This window comes from Ranitomeya variabilis, chromosome 4 (assembly GCF_051348905.1).
Source record: "Ranitomeya variabilis isolate aRanVar5 chromosome 4, aRanVar5.hap1, whole genome shotgun sequence".
NCBI lineage: Eukaryota > Metazoa > Chordata > Amphibia > Anura > Dendrobatidae > Ranitomeya > Ranitomeya variabilis.
The window spans coordinates 477,202,904-477,218,627 of NC_135235.1; the positions used below are offsets into that span (position 1 = coordinate 477,202,904).

The window sequence follows — 15,724 nt, forward strand, 5'->3', positions numbered from 1 at the left end:
TAAACACTAGTGTGAAACTAGCCTTAGCAGAAACTACATGGAACAATATGGTCCCATGAGTTTCAAAGAGGAACAAATTGGGAATTTACCCTTTCACCCCTGATGGATTGTTTTCTTCCCCTTTGAGTACACAAGTCGGTACAAGTATGCAGATACGAAGATGTATAGGTTCTTTATTGCAAGGTAAAAAATTCCAAAATTTGTTATGGAAAAAAAAAAAAAAAAAAAGGTTTATCCTCTTATCAAGACACGAAGCGTTGCCATTTTTTGACATCTGGGTGAGCAGTTGTGTCCTGAGCTAAAGATTTTACTGATACATTTGGGGAAAAATATGTTCTGATGTTTTTGGCAACCGAAATAAAAATGAAATTCTAGTGTTTAAATTTGTCATTGCAGTTTATGGATCAGAATAATTTGCTTTATATATTTTGACAGATTGAGACATTTCTTAACCCAGCGATACCAAATATGTATTTTTAATGGGGCAAGAAGGGAGGTGATCTGAACAAGCATTCAATTTTTACTTTATTTTATGGTCCCCTTCGACTTGAAGCAGCGATCATCCAATCACCTGTGCTATACGTGTGTTATGTATAGCAAAAATCAAGATCTGTGAAAGCTGGCATTCCCAGGAGCATCGTGACAACAGGCGGGGGGGGGGGGGGGGGGGTCTGCAGACCCCTGGCTGTCATAACCCATCAGCGCCCTGCAATCACGTGATAGGAGCAGTGATGAGCAAGATCGGTCATGCGCTTCCAGACTGTGTTAAATGCCACTGTTGGTGTTTGACAGCAGCATTTATCTGGTCAACCATAGGTGGATGCCAGATCCACTTCCGACTGCTAGCTGATGTAATCAGTCAGCCAATGCCTAGCAAATACAAGGAAAGATGTGGGCTCCGCATCAGAGCTTGCAGCAAAGGCAGGGACACTGCTGATGTAAATTAAAAATAAGTCAATGACTGAAGACGTTAATTGCAGATAACCAGTATGTTTCATCAGAAAAGATCTGTATCTGCTATTAAGCTCCAGAAAACCTTAAAAGACCAGTCATGATTGGTTTCATTGCTAGAAACAGGTCACAAGAGACAATAACTTTGAGCTTTTATAAAGTAATGTTTATTAACTACATAAACAGTGGTTATAGTACAGATTAGAGCCAGATATCAGTACATACAAAAGGAATGACACCTGCAGGACATCATAAAAATGTTCAAATTTACCATGTTCTGTAAAATAAAGTGTTTATCATCAGTTAGATGTGCTCACTGTATGCTCCATTATTCTATGCAAGGCCCGGGCGACTGGACGTGCAGTTGTCAGCAATTCTAACAAACTGGACAGCCATTTGTTTTCTGCGTTACACAGGAGCAATCAGGAGAAAACAGGAAACAGCCAAGCACTCTGCACTGCAACACGCCACCTTAACAGCTAACCAGCAATACTCAACTGCTACACAACTGCGCCTAGTGCACAAAAATACACAAGAGAAAAGATTAGAGTTGTGGTCAATGAACACTCCCTTCTTACATCAACACTTTATACAGTTGCATTTTGGTACTTTCCAAAATATGCAGTTAACATACATGAAATTATCAATTTTCAGAAATGAAGCAAGCTTCTCATGTCCAAGCAGAGGTAATGACAAAACATTAAATGACCGTCCAGGCAGACTTCTGAACAGCAACATTTTACCTCAAACATCCAAGTCAACAATGAAATCTGTCGTCGGTCACTAAATTACAAGAAATCTAAATTGCAACAAAATGGCACATAAGTCTGCCAAATGAGGCGCAACTTAAATGGGTAAAAATATAGAAAAAAAAAATCATACAGATAACCACCTTTTCGGAAGGCTGTTTGCTTGCTCCGTGTACAATTCCAAAGGCTGTACAGTTACTGTACAGTTATCATCCCAGACATCCGGTGGGTGATTCCTTTAAGACGACTCTAGAGATTGTGAGAAAAATAAACACATGAATGAGAATCAATGCATTACATCAGCCTTTTATACAGCACACGCATGTAGAAATGTGAACGTCACCAGACATGTCCACCACTGAGCTGGACAGGGGGAAGTCAAGTGTTTGGAGGGTTCTTCCCATGATATAAAATGGCATCTCTTATCCATTTAAGACTCGAGGGGTCCAACCTCTGGGACCACCAGCAGTTAACTTCTCCCCTGCACAGCCTCACTTTGCCACCCAGGTTCCATGTAACTGACTAGAGCAGTAGGGTCCTGCACAGCCGGGTGAATGGGTGTTGCTCTAGAAGAGGCAGTTCTGGTCAGCCCTAATGATCAATATGAGATTCATTTCCTAGAAACATATTACTAATTTATAAAATTGAAAGTGAACTGTATGTAGGCTGGAGATCTTTTCATGTGGGTTTTGGGATTTAGTAGAAGCATTTGTCAGTAATTCTGAATAACAGCTGAAAGACCAAACAGTTAAAAATTAAAGACACACTATCCTTGAAAGAGGCAGCCCTGAAGACTCCTTATTCAGGGGGTCGAAGGCAGTCAGGGGTCCTCCTATTAAGCAGTGTGTAAAGAATTAACCTGCTTCTACGTGAAGTTAAAGCGAAATCATGCCATGTAAGGTCAGCCCCTTTACCCTCATGGGCCCAGAGCCTTCCAGGATAGTGCATCTTTAACGACAGCCACAAACCTGCTCCATTTTACGCCCACAGAAACTGCTCTCTGGAGGATCAGGAAAAACCACTTAATATCTGCAATACAGCTCACTACTCCTTAAGCAACTGGAGCCCGCAGCTTTGAGGGGAAAATGCAGATATTGGTTTAAGCATTCAGACATTACAAAGCACATCCCCCAGCTACCTACATCAAGTCTTGGCAATATACAAACCTCATCTGCGGAGAACTAACTAGCTGATATGACAGCCCACCCCGACTGCAGGCAGCACACTTTACCTCAGATCTAAGAGGGTTCCGCGTCTTCCTCTGGGGGCGATGTAGGGGGAGGAGTGGGTGTTCTTGATCTGGACTTCGAGTTATCTGGTGGGGGTGTAGTCTTAGACCTAGATCGGGACCTGGAGCGAGACCGAGATCTGGACACAGAGGAAGACTTGGACTTTGACCTCCGGGCAGAACGAGACTTCGAGCTGGAGCGGGAACGAGATCTGGTGCGGGAGCGGGACTTGGAGCGGCTGTAACGTGATCGGCTACGGGACCTTGAGCGAGTCTTGCTTCTGGACCGGCTGCGTCGTCTTCGTCTGGGGCTGGAATAAAAAAAAAAAAAAGTGAGTAACTTTTGCAGTTTTAAATACCACCTATATACAACAGGCTAGCAGGAAAGTTACACTGGGACCCAGCAATTCTCCTGAGCCAAACTCACTAAGCTTGTTCTAGGAGCTGCATTCACAGTACTAGAGGATTCAGAGCTGAAATCCTACAACTAGGAATGGGAATTGTAGTTTGGAGACTGTTAGCCACCAATTACAAGTTCATATAAACTTTCAGAAAATTGCCGAAAAACCTTTTAGGTTGTCATTTTCAGTGGTCCCATACATAATGGACAGTTGATGGCCAAATCCTACTGCCAGACTCAGGTGGAGGCTTCTCTGGCCCAGAACAAAAGGCTCTGCGGCATGAAATCAGACACTTGTCCCCCAGAATAGTCTGTTGGGGAAAGTGGACACAGGAGACCCCATACACATTAATCTGATGACCCTAAAAGCAGAGATCCTAGATCAGGAAGAGGACATTTACAGCACAAGCTAGACCGGATAGTTTAGGAGTCAGGCCATTTGTAGATATTCTGCACATGGAAATCCGGACACTCCTATACAACTGCCCTTTCCAATAGACCCGAGCAGCAGATAGAAGCCACTGCGATCCGTCATCAGCCAGCAGGCCGCCGCCACAGCAGCGCCGGCCACGTGACCAGGTTTTGGCGCGCAGAGCAGGCGGTACACGGCGCCGCCATCTTGCCGTCCCGCATGGAGCCCTCAGGCCTTCATTACAGCTAATGAGAATTCTAGGCAGAGTCCCCCCCGGCTACAGCGGCATGCGGGACTTGTAGCTCCCAGGGGGCACTCACCTCCTGCTGCGGCGGCCGTAGTCTCCGTACCTCCTGGGTGGGGGTCCCCGGCGGCTGTGGTGGGAGTCCGGCGGACGGCCGTACCGCGCCATCTGCACCCGCAGCTCCCTGCCGTCCAGCACGGCTCCGTCCATGGCGTCCATCGCGTCCTCGGCGTCGCGCTTGTCGTGGAAGCGAACGAAGGCGAATCCGCGGCTCTCCTTGGTGTAGCGGTCCCGCGGGATGTACACGTCGCCCACCCGGCCGTACTTCTCGAACACGCGGCGCAGGGTCTCCGGGGACGTGCGGTACGTCAGGTTGTCTACCTTTAGCGAAGTCATGCCCTCCACGTCAGGTGGGGGCCGACCATAGCTCATATCCGCCGTGGTAGAGGATTATAAAGGACCCGAACTACGGGGAGAATCGGGAGACCCGGCCTCCTGCGATGGCTGCAGCTAAACAAGAGCGAGCGCGGCCGCCTCCCTTGTCTTATAGCCGCCTCCGTCTGCTACAAAATGGCGGCGGATAGCCTGTGAGACCACGCGTTGCCCCACCCCCGTACACAGCCAATCCGCATCTCAGAAGCACACTCAATTATTGGGTGTTCCAGGCAGCTCCGCCCCTCAGCGGCACGCTTCTACAAGATGGCGGCTACCGTAAATCTTCGAGTACACAGCCCTGCCGTAGTGCTCATTGTGTGTCCTATCCTGATGAGTATCACGGGTCGTGGTGAGCTGGCCTGGCCGAGGCCCCTCAGGTGTGCAGGCTCTGCTGCTATACTTGTTAGTGTATACACCTTGTACATCCATGTGGCAGGGCCCGTAGAGTCGCCCAGGTGGGTCACTATAACGCCAGTAACACTAGAGGCTTTCATCATCTGCCTCCTTCTGTGCACACTCCATAGCACGCTGATGGCTGCCTGCTGTTCCCAGCACAGCTCTGCTTCAGCACTTTGTGGCCGGGTGCCCACGATCCAGATCTAGCAGCGCTTTGGATGCAGCACATCTGCGTTGTGTCCATAGCGCTGCCGCCTATTGTACGCAGGTGAATGCACACGTACCGTGCGGATTCACCGCGCCCAATACATTCTAAAAAGATATCCAGTGCTCTCAAAATCGGAATCTTGGAACCACTCTTTTTCAATACATTCTATTATTGATGTAATCGTCATGCTGCGGTCTGGAAAGACGCGCCACATGTCCGTCTCCGCGGTCATCGGTGCACACAGAGTGGGCATGGGATTTCTTGAAATTCCATCCACTATGCTGTAACATCTGGCCACTGTGTGTTACATAGCATCCAACCGCAGCATTTACTGATCGTGGGCACGTACCCTTATGTTTGACCAACCAGTCACTTTAGCAATTAAAGTCTATCACAACCTTAGGGTATGTTCACACTTTGCATTTTTGCTGCATTTTTTTATGCAGGCAAAACCTGCTCTCTTGGCAGTAAAGCTGCTTACAAGAATAGGTTTTTCTGAGTATTTGCAGCATTTTTGCTGAGTTTTTATTGTCTCTTGTGCTTGCTGATAAAGTTTAGTGCCCCCTCAAAAACATGATGCAACTCCCTTAGGCTATGTGCACACGTTGCAGATTTTGATGCGGATCCGCAGCATTTTTGGACTCTTGAAATTGCATCAAATCCACAGTGTAGTGCACAAGCAATGTTATTCAATGTGAAATTGAGAATTGGTGTGCACATGCTGTAGAAAAAAATGCACAGATTTGCAGGGGAATTGACTCTAGGGGTCCGCCCTATGGCTACCATAAACCAGTGTTGGGTATTGAGCTGCGAGACTCCTGCGAGTTTCTCGCAAGTGTGACCCCGGCCTTAAAAGCAATATCTGTTTAATTTGAAAAAAAAATGGCGTGGGCTCCCGTGCAATTTTCTGCACCAGAGAGGAAAAGCCAGTGACTGGGGACCGATGTTTGTAGCCTGGGAAGGGGTTAATACCCATGGAGCTTCCCGGGCTATGAATATCAGCCCGCAGCTGTATATTTAGCCTTTACTGACTATTAAAATAGGTGGACCCCACCAAAATAAACACGACGTGGGGTCCCCCTATAATTTATAGCCAGAGAGGCTACACAGACAGCTGCGGGCTGATATTCATAGCCTGGGAAGGGACCATGGATAATGCCCCCCTCCCCATTGTCCCACTGCCCTGCAGCTGTGGCATATGGGGTAATAAGGGGTTAATGTCACCTTTGTAAGGTGACATTAAGCCGGGTTAGTAATGGAGAGGCGTCAATAAGACACCTATCCATTACTAATCCTATACTTGATCAAGGGGTAAATAAACACTACACAGGCAGAATAAAGTATTTTAATGAAATAAAGCACCACACAGTTTTGACATCTTTATTACACTGGTAATCCAAGTGAAGCCATCGATCTTCTGAAAAAAAAAACCAGTATACTCCATGTGTCCGACGCAGTCCTTAACCCCTTCGTGCCATGCAGTACGGCGCTGCGGCAATTGCAATTGTGCCAGCCGCAGTAGTAGTACGGCGCACCGATCACTGCGGTCTCGCGCTGAGCGCCGCGGTGATCGGGTGTCAGCTGTATATGACAGCTGACACCCCACAGCAATGCCCATGATCGGCGCTAGCACCGATCGCAGGCATTTAACCCCTCTGATGCCTCTGTCAGTAGTGACAGTAGCATAGAGGGGGATTGCGCAGGGACGGGGGCTCCCTGCGCTCTCCCACCGGAGCGATGCGATTGCGTTGCTCCGGTGATCTGGAAGGAGTCCCTGGATCCAAGATGGCCACGGGACTCCTTCCGGGTCATGAAGTGAGGTGGCTAGCCGGCACCTGCTCAGAGCAGGCGCAGGAAAGCTTCCTGCACTACCTGTCAGATCACTGATCTGACACAGTGCTATGCACAGTGTCAGATCAGCGATCTGATCTAATATAGTGATGTCCCACCCTGGGACAATGGTAGAAAGTAAAAAAAAAAATCCCCAAATAAAGGAAAAAAAAAAAATTCCCAATAAATCCATTTATTTATGTAAATTAAAAAAAAAACAATAAAAGTACACATATTTGATATCGCCACGTCCGTAACGACCCGCTCTATAAAACTATCCCACTAGTTAACCCCTTCAGTGAACACCGCAAAAAAAAAAAAAAACAAGGCAAAAAACAACGCTTTATTATCATACAGGCGAACAAAAAGTGGAATAACACGAGATCAAAAAGACGGATATAAATAACCATGGTACCGCTGAAAACGTCATCTTGTCCTGCAAAAAAAAAAGCTGCCATACAGCATCATCAGCAGAAAAATAAAAAAAGTTATAGCTCTCAGAATAAAGCGATGCAAAAACAATTATTTTTATGTAAATAGTTTTTATTGTGTAAAAGCGCCAAAACATAAAAAAATTGTATAAATGAGGTATCGCTGTAATCGTACTGACCTGAAGAATAAAACTGCTTTATCAATTTCACCACACGTGGAACGGTATAAACGCCCCCCCTAAAAGAATTTCAGGAATTGCTGGTTTTTGTTCATTCCGCCTCCCAAAAATGGGAATAAAAAGCGATGAAAAAATGTCATGTGCCCGAAAATGGTACCAGTAAACACGTCAACTCGTCCCGCAAAAAACAAGGCCTCACATGACTCTGTGGGCCAAAATATGGATAAATTATAGCTCTCAAAATGTGGTGATGCAAAAACTATTTTTTGCAATAAAAAGCGTCTTTTAGTGTGTGACGGCTGCCAGTCATAAACATCCGCCAAAAAAATGCTATAAAAGTAAATCAAACCCCCCTTCATCACCCCCTTAGTTAGGGAAAAATAATACAATTTAAAAAAATGTATTTATTTCCATTTTCCCATTAGGGTTAGGGCTAGGGTTAGGGCTAGGGTTGGGGTTAGGGTTTCAGTTAGAATTGGGCAGTTTCCACTGTTCAGGCACATCAGGGGCTCTCCAAACGCGACATGGCATCCAATCTCAATTCCAGCCAATTCAAAACTAAAACAGTGCTCCTTCTCTTCCGAGTTCTCCCGTGTGCCCAAACAGTGGTTCCCCCACATATGGGGTACCAGCGTTCTCAGGACAAATTGGACAACAACTTTTGGGGTCCAATTTGTCCTGTTACCCTTGGGAAAATAAAAATTTGAGGGCTAAAATATAATTTTCATGGAAAAAAATATATTTTTTATTTTCACGGCTCTGCGTTATAAACTAGTGAAACACTTGTTGGTTCAAAGTTCTCACAACACATTTAGATAAGTTCCTTGGGGGGTCTAGTTTCCAATATGGGGTCACTTGTGGGGGGTTTCTACTGTTTAGGTACATCAGGGGCTCTGCAAATGCAACGTGATGCCTGCAGACCAATCCATTAAAGTCTGCATTCCAAACGGCGCTCCTTCACTTCCGAGCTCTCCCGTGCACCCAAACTGTGGTTCCCCCCCACATATGGGGTATCAGCATACTCAGGACAAATTGGACAACAACTATTGGGGTCCAATTTGTCCTGTTACCCTTGGGAAAATAAAATTTGGGGGCTAAAATATTTTCGTGGAAAAAAATATATTTTTTATTTTCACGGCTCTGCGTTATAAACTGTAGTGAAACACTTGTTGGTTCAAAGTTCTCACAACACATCTAGATAAGTTCCTTGGGGGGTCTAGTTTCCAATATGGGGTCACTGGGGGGGGTTCTACTGTTTAGGTACATCAGGGGCTCTGCAAATGCAACGTGACGCCTGCAGACCAATCCATCTAAGTCTGCATTCCAAACGGCACTCCTTCCCTTCCGAGCTTTGCCGTGAGCCCAAATAGTGGTTCCCCCCCCATATATGGGGTATCAGCATACTCCCGATAAAATGGACAACAACTTTTGTCCAATTTCTCCTGTTACCCTTGGGAGAAAAAAATTGCGGGCTAAAACATCATTTTGTGGAAAGAAAAAATGATTTTTTAATTTTCACGGCGCTACATTCTAAACTTTAGTGAAACAATTGAGGGTTAAAAGTGCTCACCACACATCTAGATAAGTTCCTTAGGGGGTCTTCTTTCCAAAATGGGGTCACTTGGGGGGGTTTCCACTGTTTAGGCACATCAGGGGATCTCCAAATGCGACATGGGTTCTGATCTCAATTCCAGCCAATTTTGCATTGAAAAGTCAAACGGCGCTCCTTCCCTTCCGAGCTCTGCCATGCGCCCAAACAGTGGTTTATCCCCATATATGGAGTATCAGCGTACAAATTGCACAACAACTTTTGGGGTCCAATTTATCCTGTTACCCTTGGGAAAATAAAAAATTTGGGGTGAAAAGATCATTTTTTGTGAAAAAAAATATGATTTTTTTTTTTACGGCTCTACATTAAACCCAATGTAAGTCAATGGGGGAGCAAAGTCTCTCTCTCAAATTGCTACATCCCAAACGGTAAGATGGCGGTTTTACCCCCAGTGACGCTGCAGAAAGCAAGCCAGAACCTATGTCATCACGCTGCCCACACTCCTTCATTGGCTGAAAAATGGCGGGGAAAGTGTCATATGAATCCCGACTTTGCTGAAAGTCGGCGATTTTTGAAAATGTCTGATCCGTTTCGCTCAACTCTACTCACCACACATCTAGATTAGTTCCTTAGAGGGTCTACTTTCCAAAATGGAGTCACTTGTGGGGGTTTTCCACTGTTTAGGCACATCAGGGGCTCTCCAAACGCGACATGGTGTCCGATCTCAATTTCAGCAAATTTTGCATTGAAAAGTCAAATGGCGCTCCTTCCCTTCCAAGCTCTGCCATGTGCCCAAACAATGGTTTACCCCATCATATCGTGTATCGGCGTACTCAGGCCAAATTGTACGTCATTTGTGGTCCAATGTCTCCTGTTACCCTTGGTAAAATAAATTGGATCTGAAGTAAAAATCTTGTGAAAAAAGTTAAATGTTCAATTTTTTTTAAACATTCCAAAAATTCCTGTAAAGAACCTGAAGGGTTAATAACCTTTTTGAATGTGGTTCTGAGTACCTTGAGGGGTGCAGTTTTTAGAATGGTGTCACTTTTAGGCATTTTCTGTCATATAGGCCCCTCAAAGTCACTTCAAGTGTGAGGTGGCCCGTAAAAAAAATGGTTTTGCAAATTTTGCTGGAAAAATGAGAAATCGCTGGTCAACTTTTAACCCTTATAACTCCCTAACAAAAAAAAATTCTGTTTCCAAAATTGTGCTGATGTAAAGCAGACATGTGGGAAATGTTGTCTGTTAACTATATTATGTGATATAACTCTCTTATTTAAGGGCATAAAAACTAAAAGTTTGAAAATTGCAAAATTTTCACAATTTTCAACAAATTTCTGTTTTTTTCACAAATAAATGCAAGTCATATCGAAGAAGTTTTACCACTATCATAAAGTACAGTATGTCACGAGAAAACAATCTCGGAATCACCAGGATCCGTTGAAGCGTTTCAGAGTTATGACCTCATAAAATGACAGTGGTCAGAATTGTAAAAATTGGCCCTGTCACTTAGGTGAAAACAGGCTTCGGGGTGAAGGGGTTAATAACAAGTGTCCCACGACGAGTCCAGCTCTGCTACATCTGGATGCCTGAAAATGATCCAGACATAGCAGAGCTGTAGATGACCACCGGAGATCTCCGGCGATCACCTACATTCTAGCACCCACGCGGTCAGCTGACCGTGAGAACCAGCCTAGGGTGATCAGAGATAACCCCCGGTCACGTGCAGGGCAGTTCTCGCGGTAAGCTAAGTTATCGCGAGAACTGCAGTGGACGCTGACTTCCGGCTGCGGGACTCGTAAGATCTTGTGTAAATTAGTAGACATGCGTAGTAAGCTGCGTTTTGCGCAGTTACTACGCATGTGACTAATCATTAGATGCGGTTTTACCGCATATAATGATTGTCTATGGGAAATTTACAGTGCGGTGATTGAGCGTCACCGCATTGTAAACAGACATGCTGCGTTCTGGAAAGGCGCTCCGTATGTCCGTTTATGCGGGTCTGCCACCTGCATCTCTGAAGGCATAGTAGAGATGGGATTTAATGAAATCCCCTCCACTATGCTGTGACATCTGGACGCTGCGTGTTTGATGCTGTGGCTCTACGCAGCGTCAAACACGCAGCATTTCCTGACCGTGGGAATACAGCCTAAGAAGAGTGCGGTGTGTGTGTATATCTTATATAGGAGGCCGCGATTGTGATCTGTGATGCATCATGTGTAAAATAAAAAAAACATTGCTATTGTGCACTGTTGGCCAATTATGGGATTATGGGGGATGGGACCATGGGGGGATGGGACCATGGGGGGATGGGATGGGATCATGGGGGATGGGAATGGATCATGGGGGATGCGATCATGGGGGGATGGGATGCGATCATGGGGGATGGGATCATGGGGGATAGGCTCATGGGAGATGGGAATGGATCATGGGGGATGGGAATGGATCATGGGGGATGGGATCGGATCATGGGGGATGGGATCATGGGGGGATGGGATGGGATCATGGGGGATGGGAATGGATCATGGGGGGATGGGATCATGGGGTGATGGGATGGAGGCTGCATTCACCCTGAAAAAATTTTATTGCAGTTTAGAAGCAGCAGAGATGTAGCCGGGCCAGCACTTTCAGGGAGGGTGTCACTGACTCAGCAGCTCACCACACAGGCTGCCATCGCTACAGTCTACAAGGCAGGACAGAAGGAGCCGGAGAGCAGAGAGTGCCGCAGCCTAGAAGACAGTTTTGTGTGTCAGACAGACTCATTGACAGAGTCACTCACACAACACAGACGGCGGCAGGACAGCGGGAGCCGGGGCCCGGGAGAGCAGAGTGAAGTTAGTCACCGGCCGACTACTGTCTACTCACCACACAGCTGAGCCAGCACAGCAGCACACAGCGGGAGCCGTGAGGGAGCAGAGCGCGGTTTCACCACTTAGCCACGAAGAGAGCGGGAAAGCAAAGGGCGGTGTGTGTCACCGCCCACAAAGAACGTCAAGGTCCTTATCCTGCGGCGGCAGTGAGGGAGCCAGCGTTGCCGCGGTCAGAGCAGGTATTACGTGCGTGCGACACTATTAAAAACTTCTGACGTGCTTTTAAAGAGCCCACGCTTTTAAAGGGCCCGCATTCTTAAAGGGCCCCCGGGGCCCACCGGGCATTTACCCGCTACCCCGCCAGGCCAGTCCAACCCTGGATGGGACTACTAGTGCCATCCGGCTATGCCTGCTACAGTGACAGCTAACCGGATGATGGAACAGTAGTAGTCCCATCATCCGGCTACTGTATAAAAAAAAACAAAACACACATATACACATACAGTACATACATTGTATACTCACCATCAGGGTTGGTTTTAGACAAAGTGGGGCCCTGGGCAAAAGTTAAAGTACCCCCACACACTATCGTGCAGCAGACCTACACACTATAATGCAGACAGACACACACACACACAGTACATCTACTTATCGTTCCCCAGCTGCTCTGACTTCTGCAGAGCATCTCATCAGCTCCACTGCTGAAACACGCTGAGTCACAGGCAGAGGGGGAGTGATAGGAGAGGGAGTGTCACATGACTCTCCTCCATCACTGCTTTCAATTTTATCGGCATCAGATGCCGATAAGTTGAATGCGCGATATGGGGAGAGGGAGGTACTGGGCCCCTCTTACTCAGGGGCTCCATAGCACTCACTGGCTGGGGGCCCCTGGAGGAGCGGGGGCCCTAGGCGGCTGCCTGGTCTGCCTGCCCCTAACGCCGGCCCTGCTCACCGTACACCTAGTCCCCAAAGCCCTCGATCACCTGTAAAAAAGTAAAAATAAAAAACCAACAGTATACTTGATCCAATGTAATCCATTTAATAACGAATGTCCCACGACGATCTCCCGTGGAGAGCTGTCACATCGGCAGATGTGACTGCTCTCCAGGTGCTCCAGTGATACAATGACGGCGGGTAACCTGCCGCACTGTATCACTTCGCTTTCAGAGATTTGCTGTCACTTGCGGCACTGCTGCATGGGAAAATTCTCACGTGGCGTTGCCATAAAGTGAGAGCCTGAACTCAGGTAACCTCTTCAGTGATGCACTGCAGGAGCCATTGTCTCCTGTCAGTGTGTCACTGTAGGCCTACAGAGCAGTCACATCTCCTGATGTGACTGTTCTATAGGGGAGATCGCCATGGGACACTCGTTATTAAATGGAATTAATTGGACTGCGTCGGAGCAGGGAGTACTTGTGTTGGTTTTTTATTTTTATTTTTTGCAAGAGATCGAGGGCGTCACATGGATTGCCAGAACAATAAAGATGGCAAAACTGTGTAGTGTTTTATTTCATTAAAATACTTTATTCTGGCTGTGTGTTTATTTAACCCATTAACAACTATAGGATTAGTAATGGTTAGGTGTCTTATTGACATTACTAAGCCGGCTCGATGTCACCGTACAATTCAATTTCATCACAGATGAAAGCAGGTTCACACTGAGCACATGTGACAGAGTCTGAAGATGCCATGGAGAGCTATCTGCTGCCTGCAACATCATTCAGCATGACCGGTTTGGCAGTGGGTCAGTAATGGTGTGGGGTGGCATTTCCTTGGAGGGACGCACAGCCCTCCATGTGCTCGCCAGCGGTAGCCTGACTGCTATTAGGTACCGAGATGAGATCCTCAGACCCCTTGTGAGACCATATGCTGCTGCGGTTGGCCCTAGGTTCCTCCTAATGCAGGACAATGCCAGACCTCATGTGCAGTTCCTGCAAGATGAAGGCATTGAGGCTATGGACTGGCCCGCCCTTTCCTCAGACCTGAATCCTATTGAACACATTTTTTGGAAGTGCATTGAACAGCAAGGTGGATAGCTGCTGTGGGTGGAGATAAGGGGAGGGTGAAAAAATAATAAATTACTAATGAGGGTTTGTTATAAGTCTCCAAAAATAATGGAAGCAACTGAGAATATCCTCATAAAGCAAATAGATGAAGCAGCGACTCAAGGAGAAGTCATTATTATGGGGGACTTCAACTACCCTGAAATAGATTGGGGAACAGAAACCTGCAGTTCCAGCAAAGGTAATCGTTTTTTGACAACTATGAGAGACAATTACCTTTCAGGCCAGACAGCATAGCAAATATAAGGGTTGGGGGTCACTTGGGGAATAGTGATCACAAAATAATAAGTTTTCATGTCTCCTTTAATAAGATGTGTAGTAGAGGGGTGACAAGGACACTAAACTTCAGGAGGGCAAATTTCCAACGGATGAGAGATGATCTTGGTGCAATTAACTGGGACGATATCCTGAGACATAAAAATACACAAAGAAAATGGGAGACGTTTGTTAGCATCCTGGATAGGACCTGTGCACAATATATACCATATGGGAATAAACATGCTAGAAATAGGAGGAAACCAATATGGCTAAATAGAGCTGTAAGGGGCACAATAAGTGACAAAAAGAAAGCATTTAGAGAATTAAAAGAAGTAGGTAGAGATGAGGCATTAAATAAATATAGAAAATTAAATAAATTGTGTAAAAAGCAAATCAAGGCAGCAAAAATTGAGACAGAGAGACTCATTGCCAGAGAGAGTAAAAATAATCCCAAAATATTCTTTAACTACGTAAATAGTAAGAAACTAAAAAATGATAGTGTTGGCCCCCTTAAAAATAGTCTGGGGAAAATGGTGGATGAGGATGAGGAAAAAGCTAATATGCTAAATGACTTTTTTTCATCAGTATTTACACAAGAAAATTCCATGGCAGACAATATGATCAGTGATAACAAAAATTCTCCATTAAATGTCACCTGCTTAACCCAGCAGGAAGTACGGCGGCGTCTAAAAATCACTAAAATTGACAAATCTCCGGGCCCGGATGGGATACACCCCCAAGTACTGCAGGAATTAAGTACAGTCATTGATAGACCATTATTTTTAATCTTTAATGATTCCATAATAACACGGTCTGTAACACAGGACTGGCGTATAGCAAATGTGGTGCCAATATTCAAAAAGGGGACAAAAACTGAAATCAGAAATTATAGGCCAGTAAGCTTAACCTCTACTGTGGGTAAAATCCTGGAGGGTTTTCTAAGAGATGCTTTACTGGAGTATCTGAAGAGGAATAACCTCATGACCCAATATCAGCATGGGTTTACTAGGGACCGTTCCTGTCAGACAAATCTGATCAATTTCTATGAAGAGGTAAGTTTCGGACTGGACCAATGGAACCCAGTGGACGTAGTGTATATGGACTTTTCAAAAGCTTTTGATACGGTGCCACACAAAAGGTTGATATATAAAATGAGAATAATGGGGATAGGGGAAAATATGTGTAAGTGGGTTGAGAGCTGGCTCAGGGATAGGAAACAAAGGGTGGTTATTAATGGAGCACACTCGGACTGGGTCGCGGTTAGCAGTGGGGTACCACAGGGGTCAGTATTGGGCCCTCTTCTTTTTAACATATTTATTAATGACCTTGTAGGGGGCATACAGAGCAGAATTTCAATATTTGCAGATGACCCTAAACTCTGCAGGGTAATCAATACAGGGGAGGACAATTTTATATTACAGGATGATTTATGTAAACTAGAAGCTTGGGCTGATAAATGGCAATGAGCTTTAATGGGGATAAATGTAAGGTCATGCACTTGGGTAGAAGTAATAAGATGTATAACTATGTGCTTAATTCTAAAACTTGGGGCAAAACGGTCAATGAAAAAGACCTGGGAGT

General features: G+C 45.7%; 1 protein-coding gene across 3 annotated transcripts; it reads right to left on the reverse strand.

Annotated features, from left to right (window-relative positions):
• Positions 1–1,095: 1,095 nt before the first annotated feature.
• Positions 1,096–4,553, reverse strand: SRSF2 (serine and arginine rich splicing factor 2). 3 transcript variants are annotated; one of them, XR_013213363.1, is made up of 4 exons: positions 4,061–4,553; positions 2,932–3,239; positions 1,844–1,949; positions 1,096–1,465 (listed from the first exon to the last, which is right to left on the reverse strand). XR_013213363.1 is itself a non-coding variant. In XM_077251846.1 (3 exons), the coding sequence occupies exons 1-2, from the start codon at positions 4,414–4,416 to the stop codon at positions 2,939–2,941; spliced, it is 627 nt and encodes a 208-aa protein (XP_077107961.1). In that variant the 5' UTR covers positions 4,417–4,553; the 3' UTR covers positions 1,096–1,949; positions 2,932–2,938. The 3 variants fall into 3 exon arrangements, 2 of the variants coding, with proteins under 2 accessions (XP_077107961.1, XP_077107960.1); XM_077251846.1 differs by having other exon boundaries at positions 1,096–1,949; positions 4,091–4,553; XM_077251845.1 differs by having other exon boundaries at positions 1,096–1,949.
• Positions 4,554–15,724: the final 11,171 nt, after the last annotated feature.